The sequence below is a fragment of the Pelophylax lessonae genome (assembly GCF_965119305.1).
Source record: "Pelophylax lessonae genome assembly, chromosome: 10".
In the NCBI taxonomy this organism is placed as follows: Eukaryota; Metazoa; Chordata; class Amphibia; order Anura; family Ranidae; genus Pelophylax; species Pelophylax lessonae.
In genome coordinates this window covers 1,499,840-1,517,578 of record NC_138777.1, presented here as the reverse complement: position 1 = coordinate 1,517,578, position 17,739 = coordinate 1,499,840, and the positions used below count along the sequence as shown (strand labels likewise).

Here is a 17,739-nt window from a genome sequence, read left to right as displayed (position 1 = left end):
AGTGGGGTAATAGAGGAACGGGGTGTACAGTGGGGTAATAGAGAAGAGGAGTGTACAATGGGGTAATAGAGGGGGGGTTAGTACAGTGGGGTCCATAGGGGAGAAGGTTGTAATGTGGGGTCATGGGGGGTGTACAGTGGGGTCATGAGGGATGTACAGTGGGGTCATAGGGGGGTGTACAGTGGGGTCATAGGGGGGTGTACAGTGGGGTCATTGGGGGGTGTACAGTAGGGCCACGGGGGATGTACCTGTGGTCATAGGAGGGTGTACATTGGGGTCATGGGGGATGTACAGTGGGTCATAGGGGGGTATACAGTGGGGTCATAGGGGGTGTACAGTGGATTCATGGGGGGTGTACAGTGGGGTCATGGGGGGGTGTACAGTGGGGTTATAGGGGGAGTGTACAGTGGGGTCATAAGGGGGGGGTGTACAGTGGGGTCATGGGTGGGTGTACAGTGGGGTCATAGGGGGTGTAAAGTGGGGTCATAAGGGGGTGTACAGTGGGGTCATAGGGGGTGTACAGTGGGGTCATAGGGGGTGTAAAGTGGGGTCATGGGGGGTGTACAGTGGGGTCATAGGGGGGTGTACAGTGGGGTCATGGGGGGTCGTACAGTGGGGTCATGGGTGGTGTACAGTGGGGTCATGGGGGGTGTACAGTGGGGTCATAGGGGGAGTGTACAGTGGGGTCATAGGGGGGTGTACAGTGGGGTCATAGGGGGGGTGTACAGTGGGGTCATAGGGGGGGTGTACAGTGGGGTCATAGGGGGGTATACAGTGGGGTCATGGGGGTTGAACAGTGGGGTCATAGGGGGGTGTACAGTGGGGTCATAGGGGGGGTGTACAGTGGGGTCATAGGGGGGTATACAGTGGGGTCATGGGGGGTGTACAGTGGGGTCATAGGGGGAGTGTACAGTGGGGTCATAGGGGGGTGTACAGTGGGGTCATAGGGGGGTGTACAGTGGGGTCATGGGGGGTGTACAGGGGGTCATAGGGGGGGTGTACAGTGGGGTCATAGGGGGGTGTACAGTGGGGTCATAGGGGGGTTGTACAGTGGGGTCATAGGGGGGTGTACAGTGGGGTCATAGTGGGGCGTACAGTGGGGTCAAAGTGGGGCGTACAGTGGGGTCATAGTGGGGTGTACAGTGGGGTCATAGTGGGGTGTACAGTGGGGTGATGGTCTCTGTAACTTGTTGGCATGAAATAAAGTTCAGTTTGTCAATTCAATGACCTCCCTTCATCTGACCAGTATGACCGCACCGGGCACTCCGCACAGGAAGATATTCATCAGTTTTATCCGTGTTTTTTCTCCTGCTCAGTTGGTCCATTCAGCTCCTTCCTCTATTGGTCCCTGGATAGGGCCCCCGGGATATGACTCGGCCCTGGTTAGGGGCCCCGGGATATAACTTGGCCCTGGCCTGGTTAGGGCCCCAGGATATGACTCGGCTCTGGTTAGGGGCCCCGGGATATGACTCGGCTCTGGTTAGGGCCCCCGGGATATGACTCTGCCCTGGTTAGGGGCCCCGGGATATGACTCTGCCCTGGTTAGGGGCCCCGGGATATGACTCGGCTCTGGTTAGGGGCCCCGGGATATGACTCGGCTCTGGTTAGGGGCCCCAGGATATGACTCGGCCCTTCTGACTCCTTTTTATGTCCTCAGTGGAAATAATCATCAGTGGGCGGAGCATAGAAGGACACGACTGAAAAGGAAGGCAAAAGTCCAACCCACTGACCCCTTTAGAGGTCGCCATCCACGTTACAATGTATCGCCTTACACTGGACGATTATAAAAGACGGATACAAAGAGTATAAAAAGTAACCAACCAATAATTGAAATCCGTTTGTCAGCGGAGGATTCCTTTAGTTCTGGAAAGAGCGGAGACCCGTAATTCAACGAGTCGCAGCGTCAGGCGCCATTTTCCGTGTCACAATCCGTCCTCTGTAACGATCCTGACACGACGATCAACAATCCCCGGCTGATGTCATTTTATCCCGTCTGGTGTACAAATATTTTGTGGATTTCGGATGGTTTGAACTCGTCTCTCCTCGGCGAACGCCGCGCGCCCTTTGGGGAGTCGGTTTTCCTTCAGTTAAAAGGAACCATATTGTCGGAATTTTGTGCGCACAGAAAACAAGAACCGGCTAATTAGATTAGATAAGTGAAAAAAATTAGATTTGCATTTTCCTCTTTATTTGAAACTTCCAGCGAGATGAGTGGAGAGCGCCCGGGGCGAGAGAGCGCCGCACCAGCCCAACGCCGCCAAAAACACGACTTTATTTGATAGAGATACAATTACACAATATTTGAAGATCTGTCAGACGCTGGAGGCGAGTCAGCTATGTACAGCTCTTTCATGGCAGCCTCCGCATCTCATTCCAAGACCGAGCGCGGCGAGGGGGGGGAGGGGCACACAGGGGCTTATTCCACCCCCGGGGCAGTCACTGCCAGGGCAGAAAATCATCCATAGTGTACAACTTATTCCTCTACTTCACAGCATTATTATGGGGCCCCAAAATATCAGAGTCATTGTTGTGGGGCCCGAAATATCAGAGTCATTGTTCTGGGACCCCCAAGTGTCAGTGTGTCATTGTTCTGGGACCCCCCAAATATCAGAGTCATTGTTCTGGGACCCCCAAGTGTCAGTGTGTCATTGTTCTGGGACCCCCAAGTGTCAGTGTGTCATTGTTCTGGGACCCCCGAAATATCAGAGTCATTGTTCTGGGACCCCCGAAATATCAGAGTCATTGTTCTGGGACCCCCGAAATATCAGAGTCATTGTTCTGGGACCCCCAAGTGTCAGTGTGTCATTGTTCTGGACCCCCAAGTGTCAGTGTGTCATTGTTCTGGGACCCCCAAGTGTCAGTGTGTCATTGTTCTGGGACCCCCAAGTGTCAGTGTGTCATTGTTCTGGGACCCCCGAAATATCAGAGTCATTGTTCTGGGACCCCCGAAATATCAGAGTCATTGTTCTGGGACCCCCGAAATATCAAAGTCATTGTTCTGGGACCCCCAAAATATCAGAGTCATTGTTCTGGGACCCCCAAGTGTCAGTGTGTCATTGTTCTGGGACCCCCAAGTGTCAGTGTGTCATTGTTCTGGGACCCCCAAAATATCAGAGTCATTGTTCTGGGACCCCCGAAATATCAGAGTCATTGTTCTGGATCCCCCATGTGTCAGTGTCTCATTGTTCTGGGATCCCCCAAGTGTCAGTGTGTCATTGTTCTGGGACCCCTAAGTGTCAGTGTGTCATTGTTCTGGGACCCCCAAGTGTCAGTGTGTCATTGTTCTGGGACCCCCAAGTGTCAGTGTGTCATTGTTCTGGACCCCAAGTGTCAGTGTGTCATTGTTCTGGACCCCCCAAGTGTCAGTGTGTCATTGTTCTGGGATCCCTAAGTGTCAGTGTGTCATTGTTCTGGACCCCCTAGTGTCAGTGTGTCATTGTTCTGGGACCCCCAAGTGTCAGGGTGTCATTGTTCTGGGACCCCCAAGTGTCAGTGTGTCATTGTTCTGGGACCCCGAGGTGTCAGTGTGTCATTGTTCTGGACCCCAAGTGTCAGTGTGTCATTGTTCTGGGACCCCAAGTGTCAGTGTGTCATTGTTCTGGGATCCCCAAGTGTCAGTGTGTCATTGTTCTGGGATCCCAAGTGTCAGTGTGTCATTGTTCTGGGACCCCAAGTGTCAGTGTGTCATTGTTCTGGGACCCCCAAATGTCAGTGTGTCATTGTTCTGAGATCCCCAAGTGTCAGTGTGTCATTGTTCTGGGACCCCCAAGTGTCAGTGTGTCATTGTTCTGGGGGACCCCAAGTGTCAGTGTGTCATTGTTCTGGGACCCCCAAATGTCAGTGTGTCATTGTTCTGAGATCCCCAAGTGTCAGTGTGTCATTATTCTGGGACCCCCAAGTGTCAGGGTGTCATTGTTCTGAGATCCCCAAGTGTCAGTGTGTCATTGTTCTGGGAACCCCAAGTGTCAGTGTGTCATTGTTCTGGGACCCCCGTTGTCAGTGTGTCATTGTTCTGGGAACCCCAAGTGTCAGTGTGTCATTGTTCTGGGACCCCCGTTGTCAGTGTGTCATTGTTCTGGGACCCCCGTTGTCAGTGTGTCATTGTTCTGAGATCCCCAAGTGTCGGTGTGTCATTGTTCTGGGACCCCCGAGTGTCAGTGTGTCATTGTTCTGGGACCCCCGAGTGTCGGTGTGTCATTGTTCTGGGACCCCCAGGTGTCAGTGTGTCATTGTTCTCCCATTTTGAAGACTTTTCGGTATATTTGCTCCCGGTGGATCTGTCACCCATAGAGAAGACGGGGATTGCACGGCGCGGTGGGGGGGGTGGGGGGGATTGGTGTCGGTTTCATGCGGTTGTTTCTCGCGCGGCGCACACAGCGATGGACGCTCGCTGATTATACATTTACTGCTGTCTGATTGCCGCTTGTCTTTTTTTGCTGACGACTAAAACCAACTCCAAGCGGCAATAAAGGAGAAGGTCTGCCTCTTAAAATTGGAGGTCAATTAGACACTTAATGATAAAGCATATCTTTAAATATATTTCGGCTATTATTATCCCGGCAAAAAATTAATTAAGCAGGTCAAGCAGGACATGAAGGCTAATGTGGAGTATAATTACGGCTGATCTCTCGACATCTTCTCCTGCACAGAGAGCTCCTTGTTCAGCAGCTCTGCTACTTGAATTTCTAGTGTTTAATCACACGAGAAGCCGCGTTTGAACCTCGCGAAGATCTGAGCGCTTTCCTCTCACATCCGAGATGATTTCAATTTGAAGATTTTTTTTTTTTCCCTGGTAATATCGGGAGATTGACTTTTTATCTGCGATTAAACGTGATAGATACTCGGGCGTCTACGTGAAAGGACGGCGCGTCCTCAAATTAGAACGCCGTTCTATTTTTGGGGGAAAGCGGAAAAAATCCCGTGTGAGGACGCCAGAAATATTTGCTGGGGCTTCGTCTCCCACCGTCCAATGAGACCACTTCACCCGAGGGGGTTTGTAGTATAATGTCACACTGAGGGGTATCCAGATAAACAGATTACACGGAAGGAATACATATAGGGGGCCATATTTGGGATTGTATTTGTGTCCATCCTGTCTTGAGATTTACACAGCTCTGCCACACAGTACACCCCTGGCTGACCTGATTTTTCTCTGCTGCAGTTCAGTAACACTTATAGGTCTTGTCCCTCCCCCAACCTGTGATTGGACAGTGGAAGGAGAAGCAGCAGACTGATAAGCTCATCTCTACTCTACTATACTGTTCTAAACTGTATTATACTATACTATGTATTTAAAAAGAAGAAAAATATCGCACTCATTTTGATACAAATAAATAAAACAAAGTGAGCAGCAACAAATTCCTACAAGAATAAGAAAGATATAAATTGCGCTAAAAATAAGGAGTGTCCATAAAGATTGAGAAACAATCCATGAGTGAAATGGTAAAAAAATCCTCAATGTGATGAAAACCCCACTCTGTCACCATAGGTAGGCACTAATAACACCAGCGCCACCACCACCACTACCACCACCACCATCACCCCCACCATCACCACCATCACCATCACCACCACCACCATCACCATCACCACCACTACCACCACCATCACCCCCACCATCACCACCATCACCCCCACCATCACCACCACCTCCAACACCACCACTACCACCACCATCACCACCACCATCACCACCACCATCACCACCACCATCATCACCACCATCACCACCATCACCACCACCATCACCCCCACCATCACCACCATCACTACCACCATCACCACCACCATCACCTCCAACACCACCACCACTACTACCATCACCACTACCATCACCACCACCACCACCATCACCACCACCATCACCCCCATCATCACCCCCACCATCACCACCACCTCCAACACCACCACTACCACCACCATCACCACCACTACCATCACCCCCACCACCACCACCACCATCACCACCACCACCATAACCACCACCATCACCACCACCAAAGGCTGATAATGGTCTCTGACCAGCTCACATTGACCGCGTTACCGGAGGTCAGCAACACTTGTGGCTTAATACCCAGTCGGGGCCTTGAAGAGATCCAGAGTCCTCCTATGTCTCCACACATCGATAACCCAATGATACCACCACTACCACTACCAAAGGCTGATAATGGTCTCTGACCAGCTCACGTTGACCCCGTTATCGGTAGGAAGTGTCATCTCTGGAGGAGGTATATACCGTACCAATGATGGAGCACTATTCCTCCCACTGACACCAATGATGGGGTGCAATTCCTCCCAATTATGTCAACAACGGGGATAATTCCTTCCAATGACACCAATGATGGAACACCATTACTCCCACTAAGACTTATGATGGGGCACTATTCCTCCCACTGATACCAATTATGGGACACTATTCCTCCCACTAAGACCAATGATGGGGCACCATTGCTCCCACTAAGACCAATGATGGGGCAATATTCCTCCCACTGACACCAATGATGGGGACTATTCCTCCCACTGATACCAATGATGGGACACTATTCCTCCCACTGACACCAATAATAGAACACTATTCCTCCCACTGATACCAATGATGGGGCACTATTCCTCCCACTGACTCCAATGATGGGGCACTATTCCTCCCACTGACACCAATGATGGGACACTATTCCTCCCACTGATACCAATGATGGGGCACTATTCCTCCCACTGACACCAATGATGGGGCACTATTCCTCCCACTGATACCAATGATGGGGCACTATTCCTCCCACTGACACCAATGATGGGGCACTATTCCTCCCACTGACACCAATGATGGGGCACTATTCCTCCCACTGACACCAATGATGGGGTACTATTCCTCCCACTGACACCAATGATGGGGCACTATTCCTCCCACTGATACCAATGATGGGGCACTATTCCTCCCACTGATACCAATGATGGGGCACTATTCCTCCCACTGACACCAATGATGGGGCACTATTCCTCCCACTGATACCAATGATGGGGCACTATTCCTCCCACTGACACCAATGATGGGGCACTATTCCTCCCACTGATACCAATGATGGGGCACTATTCCTCCCACTGACACCAATGATGGGGCACTATTCCTCCCACTGACACCAATGATGGGGCACTATTCCTCCCACTGATACCAATGATGGGGCACTATTCCTCCCACTGACACCAATGATGGGGCACTATTCCTCCCACTGACACCAATGATGGGGCACTATTCCTCCCACTGACACCAATGATGGGGCACTATTCCTCCCACTGACACCAATGATGGGGCACTATTCCTCCCACTGATACCAATGATGGGGCACTATTCCTCCCACTGACACCAATGATGGGGCACTATTCCTCCCACTGACACCAATGATGGGGCACTATTCCTCCCACTGACACCAATGATGGGGCACTATTCCTCCCACTGACACCAATGATGGGACACTATTCCTCCCACTGACACCAATGATGGGGCACTATTCCTCCCACTGACACCAATGATGGGGTACTATTCCTCCCACTGACACCAATGATGGGACACTATTCCTCCCACTGATACCAATGATGGGGCACTATTCCTCCCACTGACACCAATGATGGGGCACTATTCCTCCCACTGACACCAATGATGGGGTACTATTCCTCCCACTGACACCAATGATGGGGCACTATTCCTCCCAATGATACCAATGATGGGGGATTGTTTACTCCCACTGATGCTGAGACATTTTGTACTATAAATGGTCACATCACCCCCTCCCCTCTGCCAAGTCTGGTTTTTAAAAAGTTTGGAGACCCCTGGTTTTTTCTGTACCATACAGTACTATTCTTTTCCACTATATGCTCTATAATTCCTCCAAAAATTGGACTTCCTATCACTCTATACTATACAGTACAATATACTATGTTCTGATATATATACTGTATTTACTATACTATACTACTCTACTCTATACCTCCTCCAAGCATCAGACTTCCTACCGCAGATACATTGTATCAGTCTACACTACACCATACAGTGCTATTCTACTCTACTATATTCTACACCTCTTCCAGACACCGGACTTCCTATAGCAGATACATTGTATCACTCTGTATCAGCCATTCTCAATCAGGGTTCTGGGGAGCCCTGGGGTGCCTCCAGAGGTGTCTTGGGGTTCCTTGAGCTGTGGCCAGCTGACCTCCTCTCCGATGTTGACTTCATAGTTCCTGGGCCAAGGCCACTGGCAAGGATTCCAGGACACCTCTGGAGCCAGTGACACGACACCCATAATGTTTTTGTCTATGAATTGCATTCTGACCATTAGGTGGGTATTGGGTAAAATGCCCTCCTACCCTGGGGTGTCATTTTTGGGTGGACAGGAACACAGCCAGGAATGATGGCACTGAGATCTCGCTGTTGTAGCGCTCCTGAGACGCGTGCGGCTGATTGGTTGCACAAGGCTCCCCATAAAACTAGAACCTCATCTTTGGGTGGACGGAGTCTTGAAATAAAAGGGATTTTTCTATAGCTGTTTAATTCTGTGCCCGGCACTGAGAGCCTTTTTCCGGGGGGGGAGAAGTAATGGATTTTATGGATTTCTGGAACGCAGTGTCGCCATCTTATAGATAAATCTACGAAAAAAGATTACTCACCGAGAAAGCCATTCTCCGGCTTTGTCAGGAGGGAGGAAAACACGGAAGAGGAATTTTAGAGTTCAGAAGAAAGAGACCCGGGGGGCACGTGGATAAAAAAACCTGCAAGTGCCAACAGGTGCAACAGCCAGGATCGCAGTGGGAGGAGTCAGGGAGATCGGTGACATATGCAATGCATTGGGGGCTATTTCCACTTTAGGTATAACTTTCTTTTTCAGTGTTGGATGGAGTGGGGGAGGATTAGAACCCCTGTCAGTTTTTATTGCTGTCTGTGTCCCCAGTAAGGAGATTCCTCCCTCTCTATTTGTCCTGATTTCTGTTATTATTGAAAGTGAAAGTAAAAGAAGTAGTAGAGGGGAAATCTTCCAATGGGGACCTGGGGGGGGGGGGGGCCAAGAAATTCCCTTCATTTACTGGGATTTCCTCTCACTTCCTGTTTGGCTTTGGGACAGGAAGTGAGGGGAAATCCCCGCACTGGGACACAATTGAGAAAAAAAATCTGACAAGGGTTATAACCCCCCCCTTACTCCATCCAAAACTAAAATTAATAGTTTTGCCTATAGTTCTACTTTACCCACTTCAGCCCCGGGAGATTTACCCCCCTCAATGACCAGTCCATTTTTTGTGATTTGGCACTGCGTTACTTTAACTGACAATTGCACGCTGTACCCAAATACAATTGATGCCCTTTTTTTTTTTTTTGGTGGTATTTGATCACCTGTGCGCTTTTTTATTTTTTTGTGATATAAACAAAAAAAGAACGACAATTTTGAAAAAAAAAAAAAACAATATTTTTTACTTTCTGCTATAAAACATTCCCAAAAAAAAATGGAAAAAAAACAAATTTATTCCAATTTGTATTCTGCTACATATTTTTCATTTAAAAAATTCCCAATAAGCGTATATTGATCGGTTTGCGCAAAAGTTATGGCGTCTACAAAGTATGGAATATTTTTATGGAATTTTTATTTATTTATTTATTTATTTTACTAGTAATGATGGCGATCAGCGATTTTTAGTTGGACTGCGAAATTGCGGCGGACAAATCTGACACTTTTTGGGGACCAGTGACCCCAATACAGTGATCAGTGCTAAAAAAAAAAAAATGCCCCCGCCTGGTAAGGAGATTCGTCCTCTATCTCTCCTGATTACCATCATCATTGAAAGTCAAAGTAAAAGAAAATCCCAAATTTTGGGCTGTCCTCAGAAACCTAATAGAGGGGAAATCTTCCAATGGGGACACTGGTTCTGGTGATCTGGGGGGGGGGGGGGGAACATTAAGTTGCAGGGATTTCCTCTCACTTCCTGTTTGGCTCTGGGACAGGAAGTGAAGGGAAATCTCCGCAATGTGACACAGATGGCGAAGTAAAATCTGACAGAGGTTATAACCCCCCCCCCTCCCCCCCCCTACTCCATCCAAAATAAAAAATATATATTTTTTTGCCTATAGTTCTACTTTACCAACTTCAATCCCAGAAGATTTACCCCCCTTCATGACCAGGCCATTTTTTTTTTTTTTTTGCGATACGGCACTGCGTTACTTTAAGAGTGGCCCTCCTACATGAAATGATGTACCTGTAAGTGATTTTGTGCACTGGGTCTGGGGCCCGCACGCCTGCCGTTCCCGCTGTGATTGGACACAGCGAGAGGCAATCAGTGGGTCCGGGGCCCCGATGTTCGCCAGCACGCCTGCGATCGTTCTCAGGAGAGGCAGAATGGCGGTCTGTGAGAGGGGAAGATAGCGATCCTGTGTTTCCGCTAAACAGGAACACAGATCTCTGTATTCCTCCATTTAGAGCTCCTCCCCCACACAGTTAGCGAGCACTCTCTAGGAGCACATTTAACCCTTTGATCGCCCCTGATGTTATGATGTTAACCCCTTCCCTGCTGGTGTCATTATTGACACCAGCAGGGAAGGGGTTAACATCAGGGGTGTGCATATGTGGTGACAGTGCATGCTTTTAGTACCGATCACTGTATTGGTGTCACTGGTCCTCAAAAAGTGTCATTTGGTGTCAGATTTATCCATTGCAATGCCGCAGTCCTGCTGAAAAACGCTGATTGCCGCCATTACCAGCAAAAACTATGATAAAAATTAAAATTCTATAAATCCCAGTTTGTGCAAACCAATCAATATACGCTTAATAAGTTTTTTTTTTGTTTTTTTTTTTTTTTTTTACCAAAAAACATGGAGCTGAATACATATTGGATTCATTGGATGAAGACATTACATTTTTATATTTTTTTTTAATGGAGGTTTTATAGCAGAAAGTAAGAATTTTTTTTTTTTTTTTTTTCAAAACTGTAGTTTTTTTTTTTTTTTTATAGCGCAAAAAAAATTAAAACCACACAGGTGATCAAATACCATCAAAAGAAAGCTGAATTTGTGGAAAGATTTTATTTGGGTACAGCGTCGCATGACCGTGCAATTGTCAGAGCAATGCAGTGCTGTGTCACAAAAAATGGCCTGGTCAGGAAGGGGGGGGGGGTAAATCTTCCGGAGGTCAAGTGGTTAACAGTCACTAAAGCTATTCTGAATGCCTGCTGTCCCTAATTACCGAACACCCCTCCACCCTTCCACCCTTCCACTCTTCCACTCTTCCACCCTTCCACCCTTCCACCCTTCCACTCTTCCACCCTTCCACCCTTCCACCCTTCCACTCTTCCACCCTTCCACCCTTCCACTCTTCCAATCTTCCACCCTTCCACCCTTCCACTCTTCCACTCTTCCACCATTCCACCCTACTAAATTCCCATCACCCCCCTGCGCAAGTTCAGAATCAGCGGCGCCCTTAGAACTGCTTGCAAAGGACGTTGTTGGGTTCCTCTTTTAGTAACATTGTTTCTTCCTATATTGAGAAGAATCCGGCGCTGAGGACTGGAAGGCCGGGACCTTCTCTGTATTTTCCTTCCCCATTCGGTCTCTGTGCTGGAGTAAAGTCGCTGGTTGTTTGCGCCCTGCAATATTTTTAGTCTAATCCATGTAACAGACCCCCATACGCATTAGTCATGTTAAAACCGTTGCTATGGCGATGCCTTTCTATTCAATACCCAGTAATTACCACCATACAAGAGAGGGTAAGTACCGCGCACTCTTCCCATCCTGTCTGGATGGCGCCTGGAAGAATTATCGCTAGATAGTAATTTCTTTTTTTTTTTTTTTTTTCTCCATTATAACACTTAGGGTTAGGGTTCATGATTGGATGTAAAGAAACTGGCGATCTGTATTTATTGTGTCCGGTATATGTCACCGTTACAGCGCCGGAGCGAAGGGGTCAGCGTGTCAGCTGGAAGGACGGCGCAATCTCCAGGAATATTACTGAGATTTCCTTAAAGCAGAGGCAGAGTCTTCAGAGGAAACATTTCTTCTTTTATAAACCCGCCAAAGATTTACTGGGGGGGGGGGGGGGGTCCAAGTAGGGCCGTCTCTAATAATAGTTGGACCCCGGGCAAACATTTTCCTGGGCCGTCCCAATTTCACTTATCAACTATTTGTGGGCACAAGAGGCAGCTGCTTTGGGCCCCACAACAATGGCTGGGCCCGGGGCAGCTGCCCCTTGTTAAAGACGGCCATGGGTCCAAACAAACCCATTTCCTTTATCTCTGATTGCTCTGGTCTATGAATGGGTCACATGGTGGAGAAGAGAATCTCAGCTCACTGACTGGATGATGATTGGCTGGCTCTGCCAGAGACATCATATTCCCTCCGGAGACGTCACATGACCGCAGCTCTGACATCTTTCCCCGGCCAATGGAACGATCGAGCATTTACTTATTTAATCATTTAAAGTGATTGTAAATGATTATCTTATAAAACAAACAATTCAGTTTAAAATAGAAATGAAAGAAAAAACATTTCTGTATGGATATAAAAAAGCAACCCATAAATACCTTTTTTTGTGTTTTTTCTCATGCACCTCTTTTTTACACTTAATGTTTTTTTTCTATTCTTAAGTTTTTGCACCACCGTGGATTAAAAAAAACCAAAAAAAACATTGAACAGCATAAATCAAGCCTACAGGATCTCCACCAATCATCTACCAGATCATTGCTGTCTCCATCAATCATCTACAAGTTCAGCCAATGTATTTAGTAAGGTTATGATAATCCACAGTCCGATTCAATTTACCAAAGTCAGATGTTCCTCTTCACACTGGTAAATAAACTCAAATCCAGATCACCAACTGATATCTGATATCTAGAACCTCAATAATCTCTGCTGGATTACGATCTATGGTGCCTTATTAAACCATATACAAAACTGATATTTCCCCCAATAATCCAACCAACTGCCAGATCTCTGGCTTCCCTCACTAGCTGCCAGATCTCTAGTGTCCTCCACCAACAGCCAGATCCCTAGTGTCCTCCACCAACAGCCAGATCTCTAGTGTCCTCCACCAACAGCCAGATCTCTAGTGTCCTCCACCAACAGCCAGATCTCTAGTGTCCTCCAGAATCTACCAGATCCCTAGTGTCCTCCACCAACAGCCAGACCTCTAGTGTCCTCCACCAACAGCCAGATCCCTAGTGTCCTCCACCAACAGCCAGATCTCTTGTGTTTATCTCAATCAACCAGCTTTCTATTGTCCTCTGTTAATTACTGGATCTCTACTGTCCTCCAACATCTACCAGATCCCTAGTGTCCTCCATCATCTACCAGATCTCTAGTGTCCTCCAACATCTACCAGATCTCTAGTGTTCTTCAACATCTATCAGATCTCTAGTGTCCTCCAGCATCTACCAGATCTCTAGTGTCCTCCAACATCTACCAGATCTCTAGTGTCCTCCATCATCTACCAGATCTCTAGTGTCCTCCAGCATCTACCAGATCTCTAGTGTCCTCCAACATCTACCAGATCTCTAGTGTCCTCCAACATCTACCAGATCCCTAGTGTCCTTCAGCATCTACCAGATCTTTAGTGACCTCCAGCATCTACCAGATCTCTAGTGTCCTCCAGAATCTACCTGATTTCTAGTGTTCTCCAACATCTACCAGATCTCTAGTTTGCTCCAGCATCTATCAAGTTTTCTCCAGAGTCAACCAGATCTCTTGTGTTTTCTAACATCTACCAGATCTCTAGTGTCCTCCAGCATCTATCAGATATCTATTGTCCTTCAGCATGTACCAGATCTCTAGTGTCCTCCAGCACCTACCAGCTCTCTAATGTCATATGGAATCTACCAGATCTCTAGTGTCCTCCAGCATCTATCAGAAATCTAGTGTCCTGCAGCATGTACCAGATCTCTAGTGTCCTGCAGCATCTACCAGATCTCTAGTGTCCTATAGAATCTACCAGATCTCTAGTGTCCTCTGGAATCTACCAGATCTTTAGTGTTCTCCAACACCTACCAGATCTCTAGTATCCTCCAACATCTACCAGATCTCTAGTATCCTTCACTGTCTACCAGATCTTAAGTGACTTCCACCAACTACTAAATCTCTTAAGTGCTCTACTATTTAGTAAATCTCTAGTGTTCTCCGGCATTCATCAGATGTTTGCAGATCTCCATCATATACTAGATCTCTAGGATTCTTCATCATCTACCAAATCTCTAGTATCTTGCATCATCTTCTAGATTTCTAGTGTCTGCCACCAACTAACAGGTCACATATGTGCTCCACCATCTATCAGATCTCTAGTGTCCTCCACTGTGTACTAGATCTCTAGTGTCCTCCACTGTGTACTAGATCTCTAGTGTCCTCCACTGGGTACTAGATCTCTAGGGTCCTCCACTGTGTACTAGATCTCTAGTGTCCTCCACTGTGTACTAGATCTCTAGTGTCCTCCACTGGGTACTAGATCTCTAGGGTCCTCCACTGTATACTAGATCTCTAGTGTCCTCCACTGTGTACTAGATCGTTAGGGTCCTCCACCAACTACCAGACCTCTGTGTGCTCCAACAACTTTCACATCATTAGTGTCCAATGGCGTCTACCAGATCCTTGGTGTACTCCAACTACCAGATCTCTATTTGCTTCACAAACTATCAAATCTTCAGTGTCCTCCACCACCTATCAGGTCTCTTTGGCCCTCCACCATCCATCAGATCCCTAGTGTTCTTCCCCATCCATCAGATCCCTAGTGTTCTTCCCCATCCATCAGATCCCTAGTGTTCTTCCCCATCCATCAGATCCCTAGTGTTCTTCCCCATCCATCAGATCCCTAGTATTCTCCACTGGTGTCTGAATCCTATCAAATCTCAACCATCTCCAGCAGTCTCTACCATCCATCTCCAGCAGTCTCTACCATCCATCTCCAGCAGTCTCTACCATCCATACAGCATCTGTAGTATATCATAGACTCCTGCTGTCTACATTTACTGGATCTCTAACAACTTTGACCATCGACTAGATTTGTTATTTTTGAATATCTACCCAATCAGTTATGCTCTTCCTTTGCTGTCCACTGTAATTACAACGCCTTTAATCAGAATAAAGTGAAATTCCACCAGATGTGAAGCCTTTGATGCCAATCATTTCTCCAGTCCTGGCAAATGTCAGTTTAAAACATCCCCCACCCCCCTCTGCGTTGGGCTGATCTCACGGGATTCTTACCTGGATCTGTTGCTGTAAGATGTTGATTTTGTGTTGTTGTTGCAGAAGCTGCTGCTGTTGTCGTGCAATCTGTGCAAAAAACAAGAGCAGGAAATAAATATAAGAGGTGCGGAACATGGACATGTGACGTCACACGCTCTACGTGGGAAATAAATACAAGGGGTGCGGAACATGGAAATGTGACGTCACACGCTCTACGTGGGAAATAAATACAAGGGGTGCGGAACATGGAAATGTGACGTCACACGCTCTACGTGGGAAATAAATACAAGGGGTGCGGAACATGGAAATGTGACGTCACACGCTCTACGTGGGAAATAAATACAAGAGGTGCGGAACATGGAAATGTGACATCACACGCTCTACGTGGGAAATAAATACAAGGGGTGCGGAACATGGACATGTGACATCACACGCTCTACGTGGGAAATAAATACAAGAGGTGCGGAACATGGAAATGTGACGTCACACGCTCTACGTGGGAAATAAATACAAGGGGTGCGGAACATGGAAATGTGACGTCACACGCTCTACGTGGGAAATACATACATGAGGTGCGGAACATGGAAATGTGACATCACACGCTCTACGTGGGAAATAAATACAAGGGGTGCGGAACATGGAAATGTGACGTCACACGCTCTACGTGGGAAATAAATACAAGGGGTGCGGAACATGGAAATGTGACGTCACACGCTCTACGTGGGAAATAAATACAAGGGGTGCGGAACATGGAAATGTGACGTCACACGCTCTACGTGGGAAATAAATACAAGAGGTGCGGAACATGGAAATGTGACATCACACGCTCTACACGGGAAATAAATACAAGGGGTGCGGAACATGGACATGTGACATCACACGCTCTACGTGGGAAATAAATACAAGAGGTGCGGAACATGGAAATGTGACGTCACACGCTCTACGTGGGAAATAAATACAAGAGGTGCGGAACATGGAAATGTGACGTCACACGCTCTACGTGGGAAATAAATACAAGAGGTGCGGAACATGGAAATGTGACGTCACACGCTCTACGTGGGAAATAAATACAAGAGGTGCGGAACATGGAAATGTGACATCACACGCTCTACACGGGAAATAAATACAAGAGGTGCGGAACATGGAAATGTGACATCACACGCTCTACATGGGAAATAAATACAAGAGGTGCGGAACATGGAAATGTGACGTCACACGCTCTATGCAGGAAATAAATACAAGAGGTGCGGAACATGGAAATGTGACGTCACACGCGGGAAACATTCCAATCATTCATTCCCTCCAAACTCATCAACCAATGGAAGAATATGGATTGCAGGTTCATATTATTGGCAGTTCATAATGGACCTAAACATGGATGGCTGAGGACCTGAAGTGAATCTGTCACCAATTTTAAATTATAAACATAACATTTCTTATGAGGCCCAACAAGATGTCTCCTATTACTTCTGGTGGACAGAAAAGCTCTTCTAGAACATCGGCTTAACTTTCTACTGAAGGTTTGACCTTTCCGACTTGGGATCTACAAACCACCCAAACGGCTAATGCCCACCTACCTACAGTTCCAATATTTAATAACAGTGACTTCATTGCTTATTGAGGGTCTCTCATTGGATGAAGGGGGGGTGGGGCTTAGTGGAAGTCAGGAAAGTCAAGCCCTTTGTAACCAACCACTATCAGATGGACACGCATTTTCTGGGGAACTGAAGCAACCAAAGTCACTTTGTGGTCCCAGGCCTTGGCTGGAGATGAGCATGACTAAAAAATGGGTTTCATTTAGGATTTGTTCCTTAAGTTAACCGTTTTAATTCATCATATTCGTTATGTTAGAATGATTCGCTTTTGGAAATTGTTTATATTTTGTAACATATTTTTATTTTGTTTAACGTATATTCGTTATTTTTAAATTGATTCGAAATTCGAATTTCAACCTTCAAATTTTGGAAGACGGCAATATTCATTTTATTCTATTTTTTTCTATTCTTTACTATTCTATTCTTTCATTTCCTATTCTTTTGTATTCTATTCTTTAATTTTCTTTTAGATTCTATTAGATTCTTTTATTTTCTATTCTATTTTATTATTTTCTACTCTATTATTTTGTTTTATTCTGTTCTATCCTATTCAGTTTTATTCTATTCTAGTCTTTTCTATTGCTTTCTATTCTATTCTGTTACATTTTATTCCTTTATTTTCCATTCTATTCTGTTTTATTTTTTTCTATTCTACTCAACTCTACTCTATGTCTTCATTCTCTATTCTTTTATTTTTTGTTCTGTTCTATTTTAATATTATTCTGTTCTATTAATTTCTATTCTATTCTTTTATAATCTATTCTGTTTTATTTTATTCTATTCTATTCTTTCCTAGTCTATTTCTTTATTTTCCATTCTATTCTGTTTTATTTTATTTTATTCCATTCTATTCTTTTATATTCTATTTTGTTTTGTTTTATTCTATTCTATTCTTTCCTAGTCTATTTCTTTATTTTCCATTCTATTCTGTTTTATTTTATTCTATTC

The 17,739-nt window shown here is 46.3% G+C and overlaps 1 protein-coding gene and 1 long non-coding RNA gene across 9 annotated transcripts in view; both read right to left on the bottom strand.

Moving 5' to 3' along the window:
• Positions 1–17,739, bottom strand: part of SOX6 (SRY-box transcription factor 6) — a 548,208-nt gene that overhangs the window by 178,059 nt on the left and 352,410 nt on the right. For all 8 annotated transcript variants that reach the window (XM_082269784.1, XM_082269783.1, XM_082269788.1 and 5 more), the window contains one exon: positions 15,215–15,283. In XM_082269784.1, coding sequence (XP_082125910.1) covers positions 15,215–15,283 — 69 coding nt within the window. The remainder of the gene's footprint in view (positions 1–15,214; positions 15,284–17,739) is intronic.
• Positions 1–17,739, bottom strand: part of LOC309565057 — a 654,865-nt gene that overhangs the window by 397,237 nt on the left and 239,889 nt on the right. The gene's annotated exons all lie outside the window — the stretch shown is intronic.